The sequence below is a fragment of the Urocampus carinirostris genome, chromosome 16 (genome assembly GCF_059441175.1).
Source record: "Urocampus carinirostris isolate Australia breed hairy pipefish chromosome 16, RoL_Ucar_1.0, whole genome shotgun sequence".
Lineage (NCBI taxonomy): Eukaryota > Metazoa > Chordata > Actinopteri > Syngnathiformes > Syngnathidae > Urocampus > Urocampus carinirostris.
This window is the reverse complement of record NC_142364.1, coordinates 4,482,993-4,510,455: the sequence shown is the minus strand read 5'-3', so window position 1 is coordinate 4,510,455 and position 27,463 is coordinate 4,482,993. Positions and strand designations below refer to the sequence as shown.

The 27,463-nt window shown below is 39.9% G+C and overlaps 2 protein-coding genes and 1 pseudogene across 2 annotated transcripts; all 3 read left to right on the top strand.

Annotated features, from left to right (window-relative positions):
* The first annotated feature begins 14,258 nt into the window (after nt 1–14,258).
* LOC148350019 (histone H4) lies at nt 14,259–14,654 on the top strand. Its single transcript, XM_088356216.1, has one exon. It carries the CDS (start codon nt 14,259–14,261, stop codon nt 14,568–14,570), a length of 312 nt encoding a protein of 103 aa, XP_088212342.1. The 3' UTR covers nt 14,571–14,654.
* Nucleotides 14,655–16,078: 1,424 nt separating this feature from the next.
* Nucleotides 16,079–16,154, top strand: LOC148350018 (U2 spliceosomal RNA; annotated as a pseudogene).
* Nucleotides 16,155–20,203: 4,049 nt separating this feature from the next.
* On the top strand, nt 20,204–20,578 carry LOC148350017 (histone H2B-like). Its single transcript, XM_088355780.1, has one exon. It carries the CDS (start codon nt 20,204–20,206, stop codon nt 20,576–20,578), a length of 375 nt encoding a protein of 124 aa, XP_088211906.1.
* Nucleotides 20,579–27,463: the final 6,885 nt, after the last annotated feature.

Below are 27,463 nucleotides of genomic sequence, written 5' to 3'. Positions count from 1 at the left end.
CCTGCTATGACCTGTTTTTTTTTTATCCCGACCACGTCTGCTCTCCCGTCTCGGCTTACGACCCGTTTTTGACGCTGACCACGTCTGCTCTCCCGTCCCGGCTTACGACCCATTTCTGAACCCGACCACGTTTTTGCTCTCCTGTCCCGGCTATCGACCTGTTTTTCTGTCCTTGACACTGCCATCGCTTGCGACGGAAGATCCAATTCCGTGTTCGGATCACAATCAGAGTATGAGAGAGACTTGCCTCACGCGCCTAGCGAACACCGGGTCGTAATAAAACTTAAGAGAAATGTAACGCAATTGGGTCCTGTTTCCGTTCTGGTCCTGACACTTTGCTGGTGTTTTTATTGTGTTTACAGTTTGTTCTGTGGGTTTTCTTTTTAATGTGTCTCAACAGTAAACAATCATTGCATAATTTGAGCTTCCACATAAGGCTTCCTCAGCGATGTACAAACAAAACAAGGATCTGTTGTTGTGACACCTTGACAGTAAATAGCAATTAAAATTGTGCCCTACATATAGCCAATTGGACCTTGTCTTCTGCAATCATTGTGTTGTTTCGGCAAAACATGTCATGCGCGCGGTTTAAAATCACGAAAGGACGACTCAATGAAAACTTGAAGAATTATAATTCTGCTTCCGAGCCAGATGCACTCATGAAACGAGCCGTAGGTTCCCAATCCCTGTGCTTGGCTAACCAGTTTAAATAGTGTAGCTGTCAGGACCGGAACGAAGACAGGACCCACCTGCGTGTGTTTCTCTTAGTTTTATTAGGAAGAAGGGAAAGGGTCTTATAGAGGATCCGTTGATCGTGGGGAACAGGTTTCTCAGACGCCGAAGTGGTATTTCTGTGGCGAGCGAAGGCAGTGTCGAGAATGGGGAAAAACAAATCGATGGCTGGGACGGGGGAGCAAAAACGTAGTCAAGTTCAGAAAAGGGGTCGTAGCCGGGAATCAGGACAGGAGAGAGTCACGGTCGAAAGGGCTCTCCTAGCGTGAGCTGAGGTTTGCAGACGGATTGACAACGGGCGACAGGAAGACGGGTTTTAAAAAAAGTCAAGCAGCCAATCAGCATCCAAGACAGTTGGCCCCAAAGGAGCAGACTCAGGTGCCTCGCATCAGTAATCATGAATAGAATAGAATTGAATAGAGTAGAATAGAATACAATACAATATACCTTTATTGTCATTGTTACAAAATGAGTTAACATATTGTGACAACGAAATTGGGCATGTCACTCCAGTTTCACATAATCACAGTGAGGATAAAATAAGCTAAGAAGATAAAGGATCAGAAAACATAAGGTTATAAAAACAAGGTTATAGTTATAATTTACACAATATTTACTCAAAGAAATGTCGGCATGTAGGATGTTACATAAAATTGGTATCGTAATACAGTTTGGTATCGTAAGGGTTGACAGTTGGGGTCGATACCGGACAGGACGGGGCAGACGGGATTGATAATCTCATCTCTCATCTCATTAGCTGCACCACTTATCCTCAGTAGGGCCGCGGGGGTGCTGGAGCCCATCCCAGCAATCATCGGGCAGTGGGCAGGGGACACCCTGAACTGGTTGCCAGCCAATCGCAGGGCACACGGGGACAGACAATTCACTCGCTCATTCACACCTAGGGACAATTTGGACCGGCCAATCCACCTGAAATGCATATCTTTGGAATGTGGGAGGAAACCGGAGTGCCCGGAGGAAACCCATGCAAGCACGGGAGAACATACAAACTCCGCACAGGAAGACCGGTAGCTGGATTTGAACCCACACAGGAGGTTCCCAAGACCTTAGAACTGTGCCGCACACGCGCTAACCACTGCGCGGCCGTGCTGCCCGGGGTTGATAATGAAACAGGATATCGAAATTAAACAGGACAAACTAGACAAGAACGAAAACTGGAGAGAATAATAAACAGGACAAAAATAGACGGGAACAAAACTGGAAACCGATATTTAACAGGACCAAATAAACAGGAACAATACCGGACAATAAATACCAACAGGAAACAGGACCGAGTCAATGGATGTTGGTCAGACAGTCGCATTCCGGGGTTATATCCGGACATAAGAGCGCAACCATATGGGTTTACCGTATTATTTTTAGCAAACTATTAGCCAAACACTCAGTCGGCATTATGCAAATTTTGACATTTGCCACCTAACAATCCACTCAAAAATGTTCCGAGAGCAGCAGGTGGTTGTTAGCGAGCGTGACGCTTGATCTTTCTTCTGACAATACGCGGAGGGCAACGAAAGGTCTCCATTGTTTGCTTGGAAAAATAAGCGCTCGCTGGAATGACACGAAAAGCCTCTATCGGAGCAGCCTTTGACAAGAAAGTGACATTTTTTTTTTCTCGCCCGGAGAAGAAGATCAGTCTGCCCGGGTCTTACAAAGGTTCAAACTTCACAGAGGGATGTTTGACATTTGGACTTCCTCTCTGGCTTGACCTTTTGCGTTGGAATCGGGTGTCAATCAAAAGCCGTTTCTGATGAAAATTATAATAAAAGCCTCGTTTTGTGAGGAATTCCGATTCCGTTCTTTGAATACCGTTATGCTTCGAAAGGTATATAGAGATGAAAACACGTTCCGCAGAAAAAAAAAACGATCATTTGATTTGAAGGTCTTTTTATGAATGAAAACAATGCGGTGGAACCAACTGAATGACAATATTCATTACCGTATTTTCCGCACTATAAGGCTCACTTAAAAGTCTTGATTTTTTTCAAAAGCTGACCATGCGCCTTATAATACAGTGCGCCTTATTTATGGATCAATATTAAATCGCAAAGTCTTCCAACTAACTTGCAGCCGCCGACTCGATTTTCCCCCGAACGCCAAGTAGTCCGCGGTGTATGCTGGGATTTATTTACCGGCGTTTCATTGGCTAACCAATGTGTCAATCATCATTTGAATCGATCGCTATTGGCTAAAGTTATTCGGAGGTCAAGGGGCGGATCCTTTTTATCATTTACAGGCTGGCATTGGCTTAAACTGTAAAACAAAGCCTGCAATTGGCCGAAAAAGATGTGTCAATCATCAGTTGACTCGATCACTATTGGCTAAAGTTATTCGGAGGTCAAGGGGCGGATCCTTTTTATCATTTACAGGCTGGCTTTGGCTGAAGCGGCAAAATAAAGCCTGCAATTAGCCGAAAAAGATGAATGCGTATAGCACATGGTTGACGGCATACAGAAAGCATTTTTTTACTATTCTGTATTTGTAAATATTTTATTCTCCTGGATTTACTAAACTCACGGATATAAGAGGACCATGGCTGCACATTATTATTGAACACAACGACTTCGGTGAGCTACTCTGGCTATATATTTTCCCTGTATCTTGTTTCAGACTGAACTCGATGTTTCTGTGATAAGCGGTGCAGATAATGGATGGAATGGAGTGTCTATTTTTATATTAAACTCAATTCCAAGTGTTTATTGTCATATGCACAGTAAAGTTGCGAGCGAAAAAGAAAATAGAAACTAAGGAATGGTTGGGATTTCTTGAATCCCAAGACTTTAACCTTCCGAATGATATTTGGAACGATGCATTTGAGTGACATCGTACGGACACCGCATCCGCACGTGTTCTCGACACGTATTTGCTTCTTTGCAAGATTTGGGAATGTTAAGGGGGTAATAAGTTGGACTGAACTATCTGACTGTTTTGTCCACGTTCCCATTGTAGCGCCTTATAATCCGGTGCGTCTTATGTATGTCAAATATAGGACCAAAAACTATTTTTTCGGGGTGCGCCCTATAACCCGGTGCGCCTTATAGTGCAGAAAATACGGTACTTTTAATCCAAATTCACACTAGGGTAAGGTTTAAACATTTATTAGACTAATAACATGTGGAGAAGACTCTAGAGTTTGCCCATGTTATAACACTATCTATCTATCTATCTATCTATCTATCTATCTATCTATCTATCTATCTATCTATCTATCTATCTATCTATCTATCTATCTATCTATCTACCTTGGTCATATCCCTCAAGAGGGGTGTCCGACAGCAAGACAAACACAAACAATAACAAAAAAAATAAAAGGGAAAAAATAGCAAAAAAAAAACAAAACAAACTCACACAAAATTTTTGGGACTTAGGCGCCTCGGCACCTAAGTTGGTCATGCTTTCGTCCCTCCAGATGAAATGGGACACAAGAAAGCGGCCATGTCACTCGGGTCAGGGTGAAACGACACACTCTTTTGTTCAACAGCAGGGCTCGACAGCTTTCACTGGTTTACCGCTGCCGCATCATACGGGTGCCCAGCCCATCCTTAAGAACGTGTCCACAATTCCACTATCCTTTCACAACACCTAACACATGGCGATGAAATGTTCACGCCTCATGACCAAGCTGCTGCCGATTGGTCCACGCTGTTGCCGATGCAGACTTTCCAGTCCTCCTTTGAAGAATGGCAGGAAAGGTGATAGGTCATCGCCCTCCGGACAGAATGGGGCAAGACACACACTCCAACCCTCCAGGAGAGGTGATACGTCATCGTTATCTGCACAGAATGGAACAAGAAAGTATTCCAAAGCAAAGCACGGTTTACAACACACTTCAGCCAGAGTTCGCATTCAAAGGCTGAAGTCCAACTTAGGGCAAGTATATTTGAGTATAAGTAAAATAAAATAGTGTATAAAATAGTATATAACTTCACTAGCCACTGGTGTACATATTATTTTGCTTCCTCCACGTGTTCATTTCATTCAGGGTGGCGAAAAAGTCGGTTATCAAAATAAAGGCTGGAGATGATGAGCAGTTCTTTTGACGGTTTTATCAACAGAATATTCCGAGCACAAATGGTTCACCAACAGGCATGTTCAAAGTCCAGCCTGGGGCAGTTACGGCCTGTTCCAAAACTTTACTGGGCCGCGGCCTCTGTGATAAAATTGATAATATGAGGCCTGCCAGTAACGTTGACCGCAGTATAAAAGTAATCTGAATACAAAAAAAAGCACTATTTCACTAGATGACACTAGCCCTTTCAGCCATCTTGCCCTTGGAATTCTGTGAGAATTTTAGCCCACCCAATTTCCGACATGGCGACTGTAAATGAAAAAGGAAAGTTGACTGTGAGGGCAGCTTCTTCCAGGACAACTGTAAATCCGAAACAACTGCGTCTGCCTAATTGGCCAAGAGACTGTGGCTGTTTTCAGAGAATATAATATCAAGAGACGCTGTAAGACAAAACACGCTGACTATGAAAAGCAAAATGAAGCAACTGGAAGTTGTTTAAAGAGCGGCTAACCAAATATGTCCTGATTTCTGAAAGGTTCGGAGACCTTTGGTTAACAATCATTCTGATACCATTTTTGTGGCCCATAAGCTGAAATAAAACCTTAGAGGAAAACTTAAGTCCAGCGATGGATGTTACCCCTGCACAGTGACCCTTTGTCTAAACTGCCTCTAGTAAGGTTGATATCATAGCGCTCAAGGACACTTATGGCCAGTGTTCCCTCTAAGCTGCGCGCGTGCGCAATTGTGCACTGCTCGCACATTCTCAGCGCACAAGAAAATCTAGCCAGCGCACAAAAACGAGGGCTCAAAATTACTCATTAAAAAGCGACCTAAGTCAAAATTACACTGCATGAAGGTAAACATACTCGGGTTCCCCTGAAGTTGTGTCCTAAATGCGGTATTTTGAAGTCGAGTCGAAGTAGAACGAAGTTGAGTAAAGTTAGTAGAGTTTGTCGAGAACCGGCTTCTTCGGCTCGGCTCACTAAAAGGAACCGGTTCTTTCGGGTCCTAAACAGCTCTTCAGGTTTTTTTTGCTTCTTTAATCCCAACATGACCAAATATCATGTAAAATTATGCACAAAATGACTTAAAGCAAGGAATAGAACAAAATAGAAAAAAATACCAAAATGAAAAAGTAGTGAAAAGCTGAGAAAAAAAGAAACAAAAGGAAGAGAAAAAAGAAGGAAAAATGTAGAAAATGGCAAGAAAAAAAGAAAAGAAAGAAATGTAGGAAAAAAGTAAATAGAGAACAAAAAGAAAAAAAGTAACAGCTCGGGAAAAAAACACGAAAAAAAGAAGAAAAAGTTTGTGTTGCATTCAAATAATTTCCAATTATATCAAGTGAATGTTTTTGCCAACATTGTACTTCCACTAAAAAATATGATTAAGTACAGTCTTACAACCGACGAAATAAGCCCCCCAAAATGTTAATATTATCCGACAAAATATGTCAGGAAATAAAAAGAAATGAATATCTTGTGAAAGAATTGTAAGAACAAACGACATTTGTATGCCGTACAACTTTTGCATTGCCGGAAACTCAGCAAAATGTAACGTGATGTCAAGTTTTGGACATGTTTGATCATTAATGATCTTGCCACACTTGGGATTACGGTTGCTCACTGTTGTTTCAAGCGTAGCTCACCGACTTTGTGTGAACGCTCAGACCCGTAAGGAAAATTACAGGGAACATTGCTTTTGGCTACAAAATAAAGCACACGCGAAATAAAGTAAAAGTTGTGTCATCACATCTGAATAATTCAAGTTAAATAATTATGGCTAAATAAATGAGGAAGTTATAAACAGTTTAAAAAATAAATTATTAATGAAGAAATTAAACAATCGGGAATAAATATAAGAAGTGACACGGTTCCTTATTACACCAGTTGTGTTCATTTTAACTGTGAAAAGTGATGGGTGCCGGGGACTCGCATGCTCAAAAATCTATGGGTCCCAACAGAGATCTATGGCTCCCCAAAATTGAGTCTTATCCAGGTTGAAATTGTAAATCGGTGACAAATCTCATCTCATCTCATCTCATTAGCCGTACCGCTTATCCTCAGTAGGGTCGCGGGGGGCTGGAGCCCATCCCAGCAATCATCGGGCAGTGGGCAGGGGACACCCTGAACTGGTTGCCAGCCAATCGCAGGGCACACAGGGACAGACAACTCATTCGCTCATTCACACCTAGGGACAATTTGGACCGGCCAATTCACCTGAAATGCATGTCTTTGGAATGTGGGAGGAAACCGGAGTGCCCGGAGGAAACCCACGCAAGCACGGGGAGAACATACAAACTCCGCACAGAAAGTCTGGAGCTGGATTTGAACCCACGCAGGTTCCCACGACATGAACTGTGCCGCACAAGCGCTAACCACTGCGCCGCCGTGCTGCCCCTCGGTGACAAATAATATAATAAAAATCTATATATTCATTCAGTTTTAATCATCACAGTTGATTGGTAATACAAAGCAAGTTATCACTTCTGTCACGTAACGGACCGGGAAGCAGAAAGTCGGAACTCAAATGCGCAGACGATCTGTCACTTTAATTAGGAAAGAAAAGTTGTCCAACACACAAACGGACCAAAAACAAAAAAAAAACAGGTTCAAAGGCAATCAAAGTTACAAACTAGGCATTACTCAGATCAAACGGGCATGAACAGGGTTCCAACAACGCAGTCCCAAAAGGAGCGTTTAAGTACTCCAAAAGCAATCAATCCAATGCGTCTCAGCCGGTGTCAAGGGGCGGGCCAGCTGGGCAGGACATGACAACTTCAGATTTTTCAGTTCATGTATTCTTCGTGGTTTGCTGTCCCGCCACAGTTGTAATGCCTTTTCAAGGTCCAATCCATTATCATCCTCCTCATAGCGTCACCAGGAATATAATTGAGTCCATTTTAGCAGAAAAGTCCGTTTCTTGCTAGGAGTATTCTTTTGTTTAATTTCTTTCGTCGAGTCGTTCGCTTCAGCACACGTGTTTTCCTTGCCTCCGCGATCTTCCGAAGAATTTCTCTGCCATTTTTTCGTACCGGAATGATTACCGTTGTTATCACTTTCTGCATTATGTTTCGACTTATTACTGAGACTGAAGAAATGACCACATTTTTGTTTATTTTCACCTTCCCTCGACGACAACCACCACAACAATGACGTCATTTCGAAGCAACGACATCTCGTTTGCCGAGATCGGCGTGCGGACGAAAACTTGAACCGCGAGACCAAAACAACAATGGCGGATCTGCCTGACGAAAAGTTTGGAGTGCGGTAAATATGTTTTTTTTTAAAAGTAATCGGTTAATAATGACAATTTTGTGTCAAAAAAGCGTCCCCAGCAAAAAAATGATGCGTCTAGGACGCAGGGACGCGGGCAAACCAGAACACTGCACCGCTCACTAAAACGACCAGCAAAGACAATTTTGTCACATAACAATGTGAGCTCTCCCAGAAACTCCACTGGGGAGATAAATAAACTTCACAGACTTTACATAATATGTTAAAAAGGTGGAGATGAATTTGGGATCAATTGTCTGCTCGTGTGTTTCCAATTAAAAACGGATGACTGGAGTATCTCCACGGGGAGGTGAAAAAGGGACCACACGCCTAGTAATATCTTTGTACAACAGTGCCACCAAGTGGTTGACTATGTAACTGCCAGGGTTGGGTAGGGTTACTTTAACTGGATTACTTTCAATGACTTTTGGATGACTCCAATACCAAATATGCTAATAAAAGACAAAATAAACTAAATATGATTAAAATGACTCAATTTTGTGCAGGCTTGGGGAGTAACGGAATACATGGAACGGCAAAAATGATGTTGGCAAGCTGTTTGGATTGATTTTCATTTTGTTTCTGTCGCATTTTATGTTCGTTTTGCCGGAGATCAAAGAGATCAAAGCCAGGAGAGAAAGCTTACCATGTGTTGCGAGTCATCATTGTATTCATATTTAGTTTATTTTGTCTTTTATTAGCATATTTGTCATTGAAGTATTCCAAAAGTCATTGAAAGTAATCCAGTTAAAGTAACCCTACCCAACCCTGGTAACTGCAGACATGATTTGTATTTTTTAGTTTGAAACCCGTATTGTACCGTACCCGATTTACTTAAAATGAGGTTCCTTTTCACTTTATCCGGAGAATTATTATAATAACTGAAAGATTACGAGTATCAAATCTCGTAAAACACACATAACCAGGGTTGGGTAGGGTTACTTTAACTGGATTACTTTCAATTACTTTTGGATTACTCCAATACCAAATATGCTAATAAAAGACAAAATTAATTAAATATGAATAAGATGACTAAATTTTGTGCAGGCTCGGGGAGTAACGGAATACATGGAACGGCAAAAATGATGTTGGATTGATTTTCAATTTGTTTCTGTCGCATTTTATGTTCTTTTTGCCGGAGATCAAAGAGATCAAAGCCAGGAGAGAAAGCTTACCAAGTGTTGGGAGTCATCATTTTATTCCTATTTAGTTTCTTTTGTCTTTTATGAGCATATTTGGTTTTGGAGTAATCCAAAAGTAATTGAAAGTAATCCAGTTAAAGTAACCCTACCCAACCCTGCGCATAACATAATACTAATAGGCGAAAAGCTCTCGTGTTTATCACAATTCTATTCAAATTGTAGCAACCCTCCCAGAATTTCGATTGCTGCTTGTCTTTTTCACCATAGCACCGTGAAAATGGTGTGCCAGGGGATACAAACATAGAACAAACAAATAAGTCACCATCAGTGTTCCATCTAAACTGCGCTCGTGCGCAATTGCGCACTGCTCGCCCATTCTCAGCGCACAAGAAAATCTAGCCAGCGCACAAAAATGAGGGCTCAAAATGACTAATTAAGAAGCGACTTAAGTCAGTTACAGTGCATGAAGGTGAAAATACACGGGTTCCCCTGACGTTGTGTCCTAAATGCGGTATTTTGAAGTCGAGTCGAAGTAGAACGAAGTTGAGTAAAGTTAGTAGAGTTTGTCGAGAACCGGCTTCTTCGGCTCGGCTCACTAAAGGGAACCGGCTCTTTCGGGTCCTGAACGGCTCTTCAGGTTGTTTTTGCTTCCTTCATCCCTATATGACCAAATATTATGTAAAGTTATGCACAAAATGACTTAAAGGAAGGGGAGAATAGAACAAAAAAGAAAAAATACCAAAATGAAAAAGTAGTGAAAAGCTGAGAAAGAAAAAGAAACAAAAGGAAGAGAAAAAAGAAGGAAAAAATTTAGGAAAAGCCAAAAAAAAAGAAAAGAAAGAAATGTAGGAAAAAAGTAAACAGAGAACAAAAAGAAAAAAGTAACAGCTCGGAAAAAATAAACACAATGAGATTTTTTTAAAGGAATTTAAAAAAAAAGTAGAAAAAAAACACGGAAAAAAGAAGAAGTTTGTGTTGCATTCAAATAATTTCCAATTATATCAAGTGATTCTTGTTGCCAAGATTGTACTTCCACTAAAAAATGTAATTAAGTACAGTTCTGTATCTTCCCACCGACTCAATAAGCCCCCAAAAATGTTAATATTATGCGACAAAATATATCAGGAAATAAAAAGAAATGGATATCTTGTGAAAGAATTGTAAGAACAAACGACGTTTGTAGGCAATCGTACATGAGTCAATTCATTCAAAAGTGAAAATTCATTTTGCATTTCCGGAAACTCAGCAAAATGTCAAGTTTTGGACATGTTTGATAATGATTTAGTTGCCACACATGGGATTGCCGTTGCTCACTGTTGTTTCAAGCGCTGCTCACCGACTTTATGTGAACGCTTAGACCCGTAAGGAAAATTACAGGGAACATTGGTCACCATACAGTCTTTGTACTACAATCTTCATGTTTCCACGGATCAATATCTAAAACATGCAATAAGCATGCATTCAATATTGCATGATACAATGAAAAAACAAACAACAACACCTTTTGTTCATCAAATATACTTAAATATGAAATAATCTTCTTTTCTGGTGTTAAAACAAGAGTCAAAGTTTTCGTTTTTACGAGAACAAAATGAAATGTGAGTTAAACTGAAGCCTTGGTCTGTTAGTGTGACACCCTGACTGTAAATCATAGTTGAGAATGTGCTCTACATATGCTGGACTGAACCATCAAACTAGTCAGTGGTGCTTTTGGTTTGCATGAATCAAAGATTCAATTGGATCTCTGATACATATGTACTCATGAAAAGAGATCGTGAGCAATGTTCCCTGTAATTTTCCTTACGGGTCTGAGCGTTCACACAAAGTCGGTGAGCAACGCTTGAAACAACAGTGAGCAACAGTAATCCCAAGTGTGGCAACTAAATCATGATCAAACATGTCCAAAACTTGACATCACGTTACATTTTCGTCATTTGTTTTTACAATTATTTCACAAGATTTCCATTTCTTTTATTCCTGGTATCTTTTGTCGCATAATATTAACATTTTTGGGGGCTTATTGAGTCGGTTGCACAATACACAACTGTATTTAATTACGTTTTTTAGTGGAAGTACAATGTTGGCAACAAGATTCACTTGATATAATTGGAAATTGTTTGAATGCAACACAAACTTTTTCCTCGCTTTACCTGTTTTTTTCTCCTCTTTTTTAAATTCCTTTTTAAAAAAATCTTATTGTGTTTATTTTTTCCTAGTTGTTACCTTTTTCTTGCTTTTTTGTTCTCTATTACCTTTTTTCCCTTTATTTGCTTCTTTCTTTTCTTCTGGCTTTTTTTCTGAAATTTTCTTTTTTCTCTTTTTCTCTCCTTTTTTTTCTCAGCTTTTCACTACTTTTTCATTTTGGTATTTTTTTCTTTTTTGTTCTATGTCCCCTCCTTCCTTTAAGTCATTTTGTGCACAATTTTACATACTATTTGGTCGTGTATGGATTAAAGAAGCAAAAACAACCTGAAGAGCCGCTTGGGACCCGAAAGAGCCGGTTCTTTTTAGTGACCCGAGCCAAAGAAGCCGTTTCTCAAAAAACTCTACTGACTTTACTCAATTTCGTTCTACTTCGACACTGACTTCAAAATACCGCATTAAGAACACAAAGTCAGGGCAACCCGTGTATTTTTACCTTCATCCACTGTAACTTTGACTTAATTTACTTTTTAATTAGCAATTTCGAGCCCTGATTTTTGTGAACTGGCTAGATTTTCCACGCACTTCACGTGTCTTGTCCAAATCCTTACAGTTGGAGCATGCCCAAAAGTCGGAGGAATTATTGAACCGAGTAAAGTCCACATAGTAATTTATTTAGCCGAAACAAAGAGTTAAACAAATCAGGTCTCTGTCTGTGCCAATTACAATCATGTGCAGGAGATGAGGGGGTTTCCGGGTGTTCCTTTGTTACAATTCATGCCGATGAAATGTTCACGCCCCATGACCAAGCCTCTGGTTGATTGGTCCCCGCCTGTCGTCGATGCAAATTTCCCAACCATGATTGAAGAATGGGAGGAGGGGTGATAGGACGTGCCAGGTACATACTCCCCCACTCCGGGCGAGGTGATAAGTCATTGTTATCTGCACAGAATGGAAGAAAAGGCACATTCCAAGGCAAAGTGCGGTTCACCACAAACCTTCTCTCAGAGTTTGCCCTCAAACACTGAAGTCAGATTTTAGAACAAGTATATTTGACTTTACGTAAGATAAAACAGTGTATAAAATAGTACAAAAGTTCAGTACCAAACCTTACGAAAATCAGACTGAAAGAAAAGCTTTGCAGCTGAAAAATGGAAGAAATGTAGAGCAGCGAAAAAAGGGAAGGTCATACGTATCGCAAGGTCTATTGACACACTGTTACTTTATTGTTCTAACAATCTGAGGTTTAGTATCCAAAAGTTTAATGTCGCGTCTAATGATGCTCACCAGGCTTAAGTGGTGTAGAGCCAACTAAGCTTGTTTTGTAGAGTGATATTTTACATTTCATGCCCTATTAAGGAATCTTATATCTCGTTTTCTGGTCTATTTGAATGTCGGAACTGTATCATTTGGTTGTTTTCAAATCCAAGTTTTGGCCTAACCTATTTTATGTTCATTTTTTTGTGTGTAAAAATAACTTTGAGTCTCCTTATTGTCCATAACAGGAGTCTCCAAAGTGGTGCCCACAAGCTCCTGGGTGCCCTCTGAGACAGTTGAGGTGCTTACGGACCTGTTCTGATAATAGCTCATCAGTGCTTGGTTATTGTGATTTTGTTTTGGTAAAAGTATACTTTTGTTGTAGTTTACTAAAGTTTATTAAATTTGACTTTTAATAATTAACTCGGTAAGAGCATAGTAACAACAAAAGTACCTCATGGTAAGTCATTTTAGGAATGTATATCAAACTGGGTGCCCTTTCCGTTGATTATTACCAAAAAGTAGCCCTCAGTTTGAAAAATTCGAATTCTTATAAGTCAGTGTGGATGCTTCATTATACTGTTAGGAAATATACTCTTAAAATGTGTCGTTTACCAAATTGTTCGGATTAGTTATCTGACTCCATTAACCAAAAACCACCGAACAATCCGCGCTTGTTTCTTTTTGTGAAAAGACGGACAAGAGACCGGCATTTCCACACAGGGCAGATTTATTTTCTTAAAGTCTTTAACTAAGTGAACTCCATCGGATTAGCTGAATTAGTGTCGCTCGAGTCTTCGTCGAGCCTTTTTTTCGTTCTCCCTCGATCTTCTCCGATCTCGATCTTCTGAAGTTCTGCCGGCCCACGCCTTTTTCCGCAAGCCGGCGCCCCGGCTCCTCCCATGGGCGCGGCAGGAAATAACCCCCACGTGGCCCCCTCGCCTCGATGTCTGTCCTTGTGCGTCTGGCCTCCTCCGTCCGTCAGAGTCCCGTTATCACCAAAACTAAACAAAGCATTCGCATTCGGAACGTGACCTAAGAAACTAAATATTGATAAAATTACTACATTTTGTGCAGGCTTGGGGAGTAACAGAATACATGGAACGGCAAAAATGATGTTGGCAAGCTGTTTGGATTTATTTTCATTTTGTTTCTGTCGCATTTTATGTTAGTTTTGCCGGAGATCAAAGCCAGGAGAGAAAGCTTACCACGTGTTGAGTCATCATTTTATTCATATTTTGTTTATTTTGTCTTTTATTAGCCCATTTGGTATTGGAGTAATTCAAAAGTAATTGAAAGTAATGAAGTTAAAGTAACCCTACCCAACCCTGATTACTGAATACACTTTATATAATTGAGTTCAGAAATCAACAAATAGAAGCTTTTTCAGTCTAAAAATCAACGAATATAACAAAATCTAATAGACTAGATAGAATAATTTTGATTGTCATTGATAAAACAACATAAGTGTACATTATTTTCAGCGAAATAAGACATGGCACCAGGCGTAGATGTGACGTAATCCTTCCCGGCATATTTGTGTATGGTATCCGGTTGAGGGAAGCTCCTCCCCTTCAGGAAAACGTCATCTGTATGTCCTCTTCTAGGTCCGCTGTTTATTTTTAAGTCAGCAGTTCTTGCTCTCAGGTCTTCACTTCATCTTCAGATCATCTCACACTAATAATCATGTCTGGAAGAGGCAAAGGAGGAAAGGGTCTCGGAAAAGGAGGCGCCAAGCGTCATCGTAAGGTTCTCCGTGATAACATCCAGGGAATCACTAAGCCCGCAATTCGACGTCTGGCTCGCCGCGGTGGTGTGAAGCGTATCTCCGGCCTGATCTACGAGGAAACCCGCGGTGTCCTCAAGGTCTTCCTGGAGAACGTGATCCGTGATGCTGTTACTTACACTGAGCACGCTAAGAGGAAGACTGTCACCGCTATGGATGTCGTCTATGCCCTGAAAAGACAGGGCCGTACCCTCTACGGCTTCGGCGGATAAGTTGTACCGGTCCCATCACTTCAAACAACGGCCCTTTTAAGGGCCACTCACCACTTCTTGGAGAGAATATTCTATCGCTATCAGTCATGTTGTTAAATCTTAGAACACAAGATTACCAGTACTATAATTAGACGTAAATTGGAATTTCAGGTCAAAATACTAAGCTCTAGGGATGGTAAACTTCAGTTTGTATATGCGTAATACACCTTGTCGACCGTCGGGTATACTATAGAATATCCCTTTATTGTCCTTATTGCAAAATGGGTTAAAGTATTGTGACAACGAAATTGGGCATGACACTCCAGATTTATACATTCCCAGTGAGGTATGAGCCAAGAAGATAAAGGAATAGGGAAGATAAGGTTATGAAAGAAGGGGGATAAGGCTATAGTTATAATTTACATGGTATTTACACAAGAAAATTGCATGTGGGATGTTATACCAGGGGTCGGGAACCTTTATGACTCAAAGAGCCATAAAAGCAAATATTTATTTTATTTTGGGAAAGAGCCACACCATATATTATGAGACAAATTTACTAAATTGCCAAACCTGCGCCCCAGACAAAAGCTTAGTCTTCAGCACATTTATTTTTTGATGATTTGATTCAAATTATGAAAAGGGAATAATGCCAGAGCCCCTGTCCCTAAATCAACAAACGTACCACTTTAAACTTGTCTCTTTCTTGCAATTACTCAAGATCGGTTAAACTCCTTTTGACCCTTTTTTCATACATATTGGTTTCAAAACCAGATGCAAGCAGTTATTGTGTAAAAATGTCACAACATTCTGCAAATAGGGAGCCTGATGCGCTCACTTTTGGCACAGACGCGTAGGGCGAGAGATGGGAGGGAGGGAGTGCTTGCACTTTTTGCATAGCTCCACCCATCCCTCCCACTCACCCAATCAAATGACTAAGTTCTCTTCCGGTGTTTTGGCGTATCTACAGTTCTGTGTATTCATCATAAGGTACACAGATTATATAGTGAACTTTTATATAAAGGATTCTTTAGCGTTGTACAGCCAAAACGAGTTTTTTTCCCCCTTTTTTTGTGTGACACCTTGACTGTAAAGTGAAAAACGTGCCCTATATATACTGCAAAGTAAAATTACATTATTTAGCTTTGGTCTGGCTTTGCTTGAACGGCATCTGCTTCACGGCCAGAAATTTCTGGCTGTGATTTTTGGACTGTGGACTTTAATGATGGACATATACTGGCCCGGTATTGCAGTACCTCCGGGAATGGTGTATTCGCAATGATCGCAGCAAGGCTTTAGGGCTCGGACCTTAGCCTGGCCTCTTGGCTGAGAGTAAGTGTCCCGGCTCCTAGGCTTTGTAGCGTATTATGAACTGACCGATAATGGATAATGGATAACGAAGATAGAACAATAACCCTTAAAAACCCCAAACCCCCCGGTATTGAGATTTCTCTTCAGTTTGATGGGTGAGAGTAAGAGTCCCGACTCCTAGGCTTGGCCCTTAGCTTGGCCTTGATTCCGGCTAAAGGCTTGGAGATGGAATAAGAGCTTGCTCTGTCCACTCCACGCATCGGCCCGGTATTGCAGTACCTCCGGGAACGGTGCATTCGCAATGATAGCAGCAAGGCTTTAGGGCTAGGACCTTAGGTTGGCCTTTTGGCTGAGAGTAAGTGTCCTGGCTCCTAGGCTTTGTAGCGTATTATGAACTGACCGATAACGGATAATGGATAATGAATAATGAAGATAGAACAATAATCCTTAAAAACCCCAGAGCACTCAAGTTATAAACAAGATGGAGAAATTTTGCATGCAATCAAATTTGTCTCTGAGCCACAGATACTCATAGAAAGAGCCATATATGGCTCGCGAGCCATAGGTTCCCGACCCCTGTTATATACAGTTGTTATCGTGATACCGTATCGTAAGGGTTGTGCAAAATTGCATTTAGTGCAAAAGTCATCATAGTGCAACAAAAATAGTCAACATATGCATTGGTGCAAACAGTCATCATAGTGCAGAAAAAAGAAATGGTCAGACATTGTGCAAGGTGAGCAGTAAAGTACTGCACATATTCAAATATTTATTCATGCAGAGCCAATTATTTAAAATGGGTGATATTAGAATTTTTTTCACTTCATAACTGCTAGTTAAGTTCAACCAAAACTTGCCAGGAAACGTCAAAAAAATCATTTACTCGGAAAGAGGAAAGTCATAACTTAAGGGGCTGTCGTAAATTCAAAATCCCAAAGGGGAGAACCACCAGGAAAAGTATGTGTGTGTCTGTGTGCGGACACTTCACAAGACGAGATCAATGTTCAAATATTCACCTGTTCAAATCCAGATACAAAAAATGATAGAGATGAAGAAAATTGGGTATGAGTGATACGAGAGATGGGGGGAATAATGCGTTTTCAAACTCTAGTTAACTTTGTTGTTCATGTGTTTAAATAAATAAATAAAAAACCATTAGTAGCAGAATACAGAGATGAAGAAAATGGCGTATGAGTGATACTAGAGATTGGAAATACTGTTTACTATTTGTTTTTATTACTATTATTTAATCATAACTTTTATCGCTATTATCATTGGTATCACAATGATATTTAGTGACTAGAAGCATAATGACATTAATAGATGGGTACTATGATGATTAGTGAATAAAATATGTGACTATTGTTATTATAATTATTGATATCTGACCTATGTATTATGTATATCCACGAGGGTCTGTGCCCCTTTCGAACATGTTATGTTAACATTATTTTTGTTAAGTCATTGTTTTTGTCCTGTTTTTATTTTATAAGGTTTCGAAATAAAGTTCATCCATCCATTCAATTATTTTATTTAATAATCATATTGCTTAAAATGGGCAGCACGGCGGCGCAGTGGTTCGTGCATGTGCGGCACAGTTCATGTCTTGGGAACCTCCTGCGTGGGTTCAAATCCAGCTCCGGACTTCCTGTGCGGAGTTTGTATGTTCTCCCCGTGTTTGCGTGGGTTTCTTCCGGGCACTCCGGTTTCCTCCCACATTCCAAAAACATGCATTTCAGGTGAATTGGCCGGTCCAAATTGTCCCTATGAATGAGCGAGTGAGTTGTCTGTCCCCGTGTGCCCTGCGATTGGCTGGCAACCAGTTCAGGGTGTCCCCTGCCCACTGCGTGATGATTGCTGGGATGGGCTCCAGCACCCCCGCGACCCTACTGAGGATAAGCGGTGCACCTAATGAGATGAGATATTGCTTAAAATGACAGTATTGTTTTGTTTTGTTTTAATCTTCTGCGGTTATTGTGGTAATACATATTCGTTTTGATGTATATTTTGCTGTCATTTTGAAATTTTTTGCTATTTTAAAAATGACAAAAATACTAGATTTCTTTGCTACTATATTTTTTGGTTTTATAAAGTGATAATTAAAAAAATGGCAAAATCACGTTCGCATTTTTTTTGCGTTATTTGATGTATTATCGATCATATCTGCAGAACTAAAACTAATAAAAAGGACTGAGCAGCCTTGTAGAGCTGGTTGACTTCTTTATTTGAAGGCTTCTTTCCCTGTTTTCTTTGTAAGTTCAAAACCCAGTGATCTCTTCTCCCTATTTTGGGTGTCTACTAAAATTTAAGCTATTTTTAATCAAAATTCTATAAGTTATTTAATACATTTCTCTGCATTACCCCATGAGTATATTATTAGTCTATAAAAGGAATGAAAAAATGGCAATCTACTGCCACCTACTGCTATGGATGTATGTTAGTTAATCGGCTGATGATCCGACAAAATCAAAGATACTGAACAGATGCATGCTTTTTTTCACAAAGATAAAATTGGTCAGTTCCTTGCGGCACACTAGACAAGGTCTCACGGCACGCTAGTGTGACCTGAAAATCACTGCTGTAGTGAATAGCTCTACAGTATGATGTATAAACACGTATATATTGTATTAGTGAATTTATTTGGCTTATAGACTCGATACATTCCAATATACTTTGCCGTTGTCAGCGTCCATAGAGGGGATTAAAGTTAGTTAAATGTAAACGTACACTGTGGTCACGTTACTTCCACCTCTGTGGCATTTTGATGACACTAAACTTATGCTAGGCCCATTTTACATTTTGTAAAATCAATCTATAAAAAATGTTAAAAGTAAATACAAGCTACGAAGAGTTGAAGTGACCATAAAACACCATTTTTCATCTTTTTTTTTCTCTGTAAAGCCTTTGGCCATGTTCTTAATTTTTCAGTTACCCATAGCAGCAAGATGGCGCAAATAATATATACAGTGGGACCTCGGTTTTCGAACGCCTCTCAGTTCCAACAAATCGGTTCTCGACCCAAAATTTCGAGAAATTCTTGCTTCGCTTTTCGTTCAAAGAAATCGGAGTTCGAACGCCGGTACGCTAGGGGCGACGCTGAGCGGCGTACGAGTGTAGATTGCCCCCACCCCTCGTGAAAAACTGTTGTCACGGCAACGCGCACTCCTTTTCTGTTTTCGTTTTTCAAAAGCGGTGAAGGGAGTGTTTTAACCCCTAATTATGCCTCGGAAGAAGGTTGGTGCAAGCAGCAAAGTTGCTACAGGTGAAAAAAGAGGAGTAGTGCGTACAACTATTGCATTTAAGAAAGAAATAATAGCAAAATATGAAGAAGGTGTGCGAGTTTCCCTTCTTTCAGGAATACAGCATGGGTTCTGCCGACCGGTAAGAAATCCTATTCATAGTTATTTTCTTTATCCTTTAACCGCTCACCACTTGTTGTGGAGACCCGGGTGCTAAATGACGTGTAAACGGCCTGATTTTTTTATTTTTACACGTTCATGTTAGCGTAATCTTTCGTACGGAAGATTACGCTAACGCGAACGTACGATTAGCCTGGGTTGGCTTTACGTTAAATATTCAAGATATTCAATATTCAATCTTTCAAGGTGTTGGAACGAATTAAAACTATTTTACATTACTTTTAATGGGAAAAAACGGCTTCGGTGATCGTACAAATCGTTTTTCGTACAAAGAAATGGAACGGATTATGGTCGAGAACCGAGGTTCCACAGTATATGTCCTGTAAAATCAGTAGAAATATTTTGACCTACGAGTAGTTTTTGCTAAAGTGCATTTATATAATAGTTTTTAGATGTCATTTTAGCTAATATTCCCATTTTTTTCATGATTTATTTATTTTTTTCACCACTAAGAAGCACTTACTAATACTGTTAGGTTACACCGTCCCTTCAAATCCTGTATCGTTGATTGATTTACGACGAAATGGTTGATTTCATTTTTTATGTATTATTTGTTTTTATTTTAGTGGTTATTTTGTGTTGGGAACTTTAAAAACGATATTTGAGAATAGGGGAAAACAAGGCTTTTGGTGAGACACAACTTCAACCTGCCTTAAATTCAGTCCGTTGAGCTTGAAACTCCGCTATACAGGGGATAAAAACATCACAAAATAATTTTAAAACGTTTTGGCACGTTGGGAAAAAAAATAGTTTCATGTTATAAATGCTTTGTTTGCAGATAGCTTTCAGAGTGACGAATGGCAATTGTGACCAATCAAAACATAGCGCTGGCACAGTACAATTGGCATGTAAGGTGTTTTAAACTCACGGTCTCTTCACAGTAATTTCATTCACTACTACAGTTAGAATCGATTGATCGCAATAATGCCTGAACCAGCAAAGCCCGTTGCCAAGAAAGGCTCCAAGAAAGCGGTCACCAAGAGCGCCAGCAAAACCGGTAAGAAAAGAAAGAGATCCAGGAAGCAGAGCTATGCCATCTACGTCTACAAGGTCCTCAAACAGGTCCACCCCGACACCGGTATCTCCTCCAAGGCGATGAGCATCATGAACTCCTTCGTCAACGACATCTTCGAACGCATCGCCTCCGAAGCTTCCCGCTTGGCGCATTACAATAAGCGCTCCACCATCTCCTCTCGGGAGATCCAGACCGCCGTGCGTCTCCTTCTCCCCGGTGAGCTCGCTAAGCACGCCGTGTCTGAGGGCACCAAGGCCGTCACTAAGTACACCAGCTCCAAGTAAAATGCCGTGGCAATTTCTCCATCCAACGGCTCTTTTAAGAGCCACACACTTTATCTGAGTTCAATTCTGACGCCTCTCAATACAATAGATAAATAGGACTAATGGACACTTAATTCCCTTGGTGAAAACTAGCAAGTACCTGCCAAATGAACGAAATCGTTTCGGTATAGACTTATAACCAACCCGCGAAAAAAAGTTAAAAGCAGTAAAGTTTGTTTGAAGAACCATCTCATAATACTAGCAACAGACTTATTTTACTCTTCAATTGGATTAAAAATAAACTACAATATAAAGTGAGTTAAATGAATTCAACCGAGGTCAAGTAGACGTATGCTACTGTACTTCAAGTATTACTTTTAAACGGTATAACGTTTCACTTAATGGAATATATCACAATCTCTAACCAGACAATTACTCAAGTAGACATATTCCACTGTACTTCAAGTATATTTAAAACGATATAGAGTGCGGGTAACACTGCAGTGTGAAGTAAAGTCTCACAACCTGAAACATTAGTCAAGATGTGCCTTTGGTTTGATTTCCTGGTTCCTTCGTGTTCGATGACTAAGTGTCCTTGGGCAAGACCATGAATTCCTAATGCCCCAGAAGAGCAAGTAGTTGCCTTGCATGGCTGACACTATCAGTGTGTGTGTGTGGGTAAGTGTGAAGCACATTGTAAAAGCGCTTTGGGAGGTCTTCGTTAACTTGAAAAGCGCTATATAAATGCAGACTATTTAGACGAATCTGGTAGAAAGTGGACGAATAAAAAGAGTTCAGACTATTTTCTCAACCGCATCAAGCTTTCTTATTCCACTTTCATCTAAATAGTAATGGCTCGTCTCTTATCACCAACCATATTGATGCACGAGATATTAAACAATAAAAATGTCGAATATCATGGTGTGCTGGAGATAGTTTTTTTTTTGTTTGGTTTGAACAATTTTATTGACACTAGTAACATCAAATAAACAACGTGAGGTTTGAACAATTTTTCTCGACAATCTTAACAGCAATTAAGCATATTCACAATTTCTTTACATGACGTTAAAAAATTTTTTTTAACAGCAATTAAACACACAATTTCACTATATCATATCCCAACAATATGAGTCTTTATTGACACTTTTAACAGCAATTAAATACAACTAGTGGTTTGGTTTTTTGGGTTTTTAGCAAATAAACAATGTGAGGTTTGAACAATTTTTCTCGACAGCAATTAAGCATATTCACAGTTTCTGGAGATAGTTAATATTTTTTTTTTTACATGGAAGCGATATTATTCTTTCGGGTGAAATAAGTACTGTAGCACTGTCCTGTACTAAAAAGGTGCACAAAATCTAACTTGCAGCAATGTCCAGATATTTTTCGAAATCCCAGATTATTTTTCGTAGCTATCGTTTGTCGTAAGTAGGGGACGTCTGTATACACATCAATAATGGCCCGGATAGACCGCTGGTAACTTTCAAACTACAAATCCCATCATGCAACACGAGCTTGCTCTGTCCACTCCACGCATCGGCCCGGTATTGCAGTACCTCCGGGAACGGTGCATTTGCACTGATCGCTGCATGGCTCTGTGGCTAGGACCTTGACTTGGCCTCTTGGCTGATAGCAATTGTCTCGGGCCCTTGGCTTTGTAGCGTAATATGTATTGACCGATAATGGATAAATGATAAAGAGGATAGAACAATAAACCTTACAAAATCCCCCCCACTTCATTGCCGCCGCCGCAAAACCTAGAAACTTTTCTGCGTCAATCGATTATCTTAAGCCCTACGAGTGTAGCCACAACTAAACTACGAACTAAACTACTAACAACGCATTGGCCATCTATACTGTATATCTCACTGCAAAGGAAGGCTAAACGGAAACGAGCTGGGTGGCGTTTCTGGTGGCGTGGATATTAAACCATCACAATGACCAAAAACAATTACGCCGAAAACAGCTTTTCAATACAGATGGGAAGCTGAATACATGTTAACCAAAATTGCTGATAAACCAGTGTGTCTTGTTTGTGGAGCTAGGTGGCATAGTTCAAGAATATCATGTTAAACGGCACTAAGAAAAGTCATGTTCATTTGTAAAGGAGTCTGAAAGGGCTGCACAGACCACAGATTATTGCAAACTACAGACTATTATAACACCATCCCCTGATCTGAAACCTACATGAGGGCAAGGAAAAACTCAAAAACCTCTAGTCATGTTTATTTGTATAGCCCTTAATCACAAAAAGTCTCAAAGGGCTGCACAGAACTCAGATTATTATGACACCATCCCCTGATCGAAAACCTACACGAAGGCAAGGGAAAACTCAAAAACCTCAAGTCAAGTCACGTTTATTTGTATAGCCCTTAATCGCAAAGAGTCTCAAAGGGCTGCACAGACCACAGATTATTGCAAACTACAGACTATTATAACACCATCCCCTGATCTGAAACCTACATGAGGGCAAGGAAAAACTCAAAAACCTCTAGTCATGTTTATTTGTATAGCCCTTAACAACAAAAAGTTTCAAAGGGCTGCACAGAACTCAGATTATAATGACGCCATCACCTGATCTAAAACCTACATGAGGGCAAGGGAAAACTCAAAAACCTCAAGTCAAGTCACGCTCATTTGTAAAGCCTTTAATCATAAGGAGTCTCAAAGAGCTGCACAGACCAGTTTATAGCAAACTACAGACTATTATGACACCATCCCCTGATCTAAAACCTACAGTAGGGCAAGGGAAAAACTCAACATGACGATTGTGAGTAAACCTTGAGGTAATCCCCCTTCCAGGACGACCAGGAATAAATACACAGATTTTGTCGATGTGGAATATAGGCCATTAACAATCTATAGAATAGAAGCCTATATTCAAAAGCACTAATTATATATATATATATATATATATATATATATATATATATATATATATATATATATATATATTTTTTTTTTTACATTAAGAATTTGTATAGTCATATACACATGCACGGTGGTTAGCGCAAAGCTCCACAATGCAGAGATTCAGGTCTGGCAATTGCAGCCTCCCCGTGTGGAGTTTGCATGTTCTCCCCGTGCCTGCATGGGTTTCTTCCCACATTCCAAAAACATGCATGAGAGGTTAATTGGCCAGTCCAAATTGGCCCTAGGTGTGAATGAGCGAGTGTGTTGTCTGTCCCCGTGTGCCCTGCGATTGGCTGGCAACCAGTTCAGGGTGTCCCCTGCCCACTGCCCGGAGATGGCTGGAATGGGCTCCAGCACCCCCGCCACCCTAATGAGGATAAGCGGTGCAGATGATAAATTTGTATAGTTTTAACAGAATACATGTTTTATGGAGAATGTGTTAATATTATTGTCTTTTTTTAAATTCATTTTCATGTTAAAAGCGAACATTTCTGGTAAAAAAATACTCATTTTCTACATTTATATTTTGCATTTATATAGTTTTGATAGGGTATATATTTATGGAGAACAAAATGTTGATTTATTTAATGTTTAAGTTTGTTTACACTGGAAGGATAATCCTGTGCGTTTTGAATTCATATTTATATTAAAAAAAACTAGTTTTTGCATTTTTCAATAAATGTTTATCTTGTACAGCCCGCCACCAAAAGTGTAGCTTGAGTTTCAGCCCTCTGCCAATGAGTTTGACACCCCAGGCGATGTTGTGACTGGTTTTGATGTATCATGAACAGGGTTGGGTAGGGTTACTTTAACTGGATTACTTTCAATTACTTTTGGATTACTCCAATACCAAATATGCTAATAAAAGACAAAATAAACTAAATATGAATAAAATGATGACTCACAACACGTGGTAAGCTTTCTCTCCTGGCTTTGATCTCTTTGATCTCCGGCAAAACGAACATAAAATCAGGGTTGGGTTACTTTAACTTGATCACTTTCAATTACTTTTGGATTACTCCAATACCAAATATGCTAATAAAAGACAAAATAAACTAAATATAAATACAATTATGACTCACAACACGTGATAAGCTTTCTCTCCTGGCTTTGATCCCTGGCAAAACGAACATCAAATGCGACAGAAACAAAATGAAAATAAATCCAAACAGCTTGCCAACATCATTTTTGCCGTTCCATGTATTCCGTTACTCCCCAAGCCTGCACAAAATTTAGTCATTTTATTCATACTTAGTTTCTTTTATTAGCATATTTGGTATTGGAGTAATCCAAAAGTAATCCAGTTAAAGTAACCCTACCCAACCCTGATCATGAATGGAGCGATATACTGAATATTCGTAATTGGATCAACAAGTACATTGTTTTATGTTCATTTTAGACCTGCAACAAATGTAACCCGTTTTAGATTGTAACTACGAGTATTTCCTGGTTAATCAATGCTTGCATCAGTCAAGAGTTGAATTAAAAGAAATGCAAATAAACCGGTTAGGCGGACATCTTCCAAAGATCTTGTTATAGTCAAAAGTGTATAAATGGTACATTTATTTGAGCTACACTGCACAAGTACTGATTTTCCTGTTTACACAGATACATTTACAATCCATTAGTTTGCTAAGGAACGCTATGGCAATTTTTTTTTTATAATAGTTGCTATTGACAAATATCACTAGATCAAGTTACTCTAGGCAAATTTAAAATTATTTGTGATTTGAATTTATAATTAAGCAAATATAATGGCAGCCAATGGCTCTACATTATATATATGTACAAAAGAAATTTCCACGAGAAAAATACAATTTTCCCACATTATCCGTGAAGATTGTTTTATTTATTCGTTAAGATATGTTTAGCAACATTATTTTTCAATGCAACTGTAATGTGTGTGAGTTATTAACATTTACATTGTTTTGCATCCTATTCAATTACGCATAGATAAGGCCCATTAGCCATTATGTGGCCCTTGGTGAAAATGAGTTTGACACCTCTGCTCTATTGGAATAAATGCCTAGCCAATAAAGCCTATGGTCACCAGTAACAAATTAACCTGGTACTAAGCTAAAATACAGAAAGGTTAGGCCACTCTATTGCTGATCCTGACATCTTGTTTCTAATCTTTTTATTTGTGAATATTTTAAAAGGACAGTAGGTAAATAGTGCCCCAGAGGTAAAACACACTTCCATTATTCAAAAAACAAATATTGATTTAAATATTAGGCAACAATATATGAACTGTCATTCATCCATCCACTGCACTGCTTATCCTCATTAGGGTCGCGGGGGTGCTGGAGCCCATCTCAGCTGTCTTCGAGCAGTGGGCCAGGGGACACCCTGAACTGGTTGACCAGCTAATCGCAGGGCACACAGGGACAGACAACTCCCTCGCTAATTCATACGTAGGGACAACTTAGACCAGCCAATTAACCTGACATGCATGTTTTTGGAATGTGGGAGAAAACCGGAGTGCCCGGAGGCAACTCACGCACGCACAGGAAGAACATGCAAACTCCACACAAGAGGTTCGATCTCATGACCTCAGAACTGTGCCGCACACACAGTAACCACTGCTCCACCATGCTGCCCATGAACTGTCATAACAATGTTATTTTTTTTTTAATCATAGGTTGAGCATTATTTTCTTACACAGTGGAATCCGCACTTAAGTCGCCGTAATGTTTGTCCGGCATCAGCGCATACTCACACCTGACAACACAGCGCCATCTAGTAACTAACTCTTACACAATGTGGCTTTCCGTATGTATTTACTTAAATATCCGAAATGTCATGTATAATCTAGTAAACAATAGACACTACGTTGTAATCAACGTCAAACACGATTATTTTATAAATCAGTCAACCAATCGGAATCGAAATTTGCTTCTCACTGTTAATGAGGTGGCCATTAATTTCTCTGTTTACAGGACAAAGACACTGCGGGGAGCGAGAGTAAAAATCTATCTGTCTATCTGTCTCATATCCCTCTAGAGGGGTGACAGACAGCAAGACAAACACATACAATTACAAAAAAAAAAAAAAAAAAGCGTAAAAATAGCAAAAAAAACACGCACAATTATTTTTTGTGTGACCATGCCCAGCCCAAACAACCAAACAAGTGAAACACCTCGGCACCCAAGTCGGTCATGCTTTCGTCCCTCCAGATGAAACGGGACACAAAAAAGCGGCCCTGTCACAACACACTCTTCTGTACAACGGCAGGGCCTGACAGCTTTCACTGGTTTACCCCTGCCGCATCATACAGGTGCCCTGCCTATTGTTGGAATTTTATGTTAAATCAACACAAACTTAAATGAATCATCTGACTCCAATTTGTGACCTTTCCCAATCACCATTCATCCAAACAATTTGCGCGCTCTTTTCTGCATAGAAAGTTCTCAGAAGCCGGCATTTCACTCGCGGGTGGATTTATTTCTAACACACAAATCACTACATCTCTGCACGCTTCTCCTTCCAAAAACCGACTCTTCTCCTTCTTCCGAGTTGCTCAGCAAAGCATCTCCTTCGCCCTTTTGCTGGGTCTCATTGGTCGACTCCTCCGCGTCAGCCCCCAGACAGCTCGTCAAAATTTACTCCAGAAAACTTTGGCACAAAACACAAAGAGTTCAACAGACAAACCCAAATTCAAACGTCCATATCCCTTTACCATCCCTTAGAACGTGTCCAAACACAGGTCTAAACCTAGTGGAACCTAGAGCTCTTGTTGGTGATAGGAATGAGTGGAGAGGTGTTGTAAAAGGATAGTGGGAGAGTAAAAATAATGATCTATATTAAAATGTATAATTTTACAAAGACTGCATAAATGCATCAAAATGACCACACTAAAAAAAGGTAAGAAAACAAACAATTTGGTCGATTTGTCAAAATGAATCGAGTTTTCCATTCATAATAACCACCAAACTCAAACTGATGTTGAACTAAGTCACCCACAAACACAATTTACTCGCTACAGTTTAACTG

Coding starts and splice junctions, on each gene's coding strand:
- LOC148350019 (XM_088356216.1), top strand. CDS start 14,259: ATGTCTGGAAGAGGCAAAGGAGGAAAGGGTCTCGGAAAAGGAGGCGCC.
- LOC148350017 (XM_088355780.1), top strand. CDS start 20,204: ATGCCTGAACCAGCAAAGCCCGTTGCCAAGAAAGGCTCCAAGAAAGCG.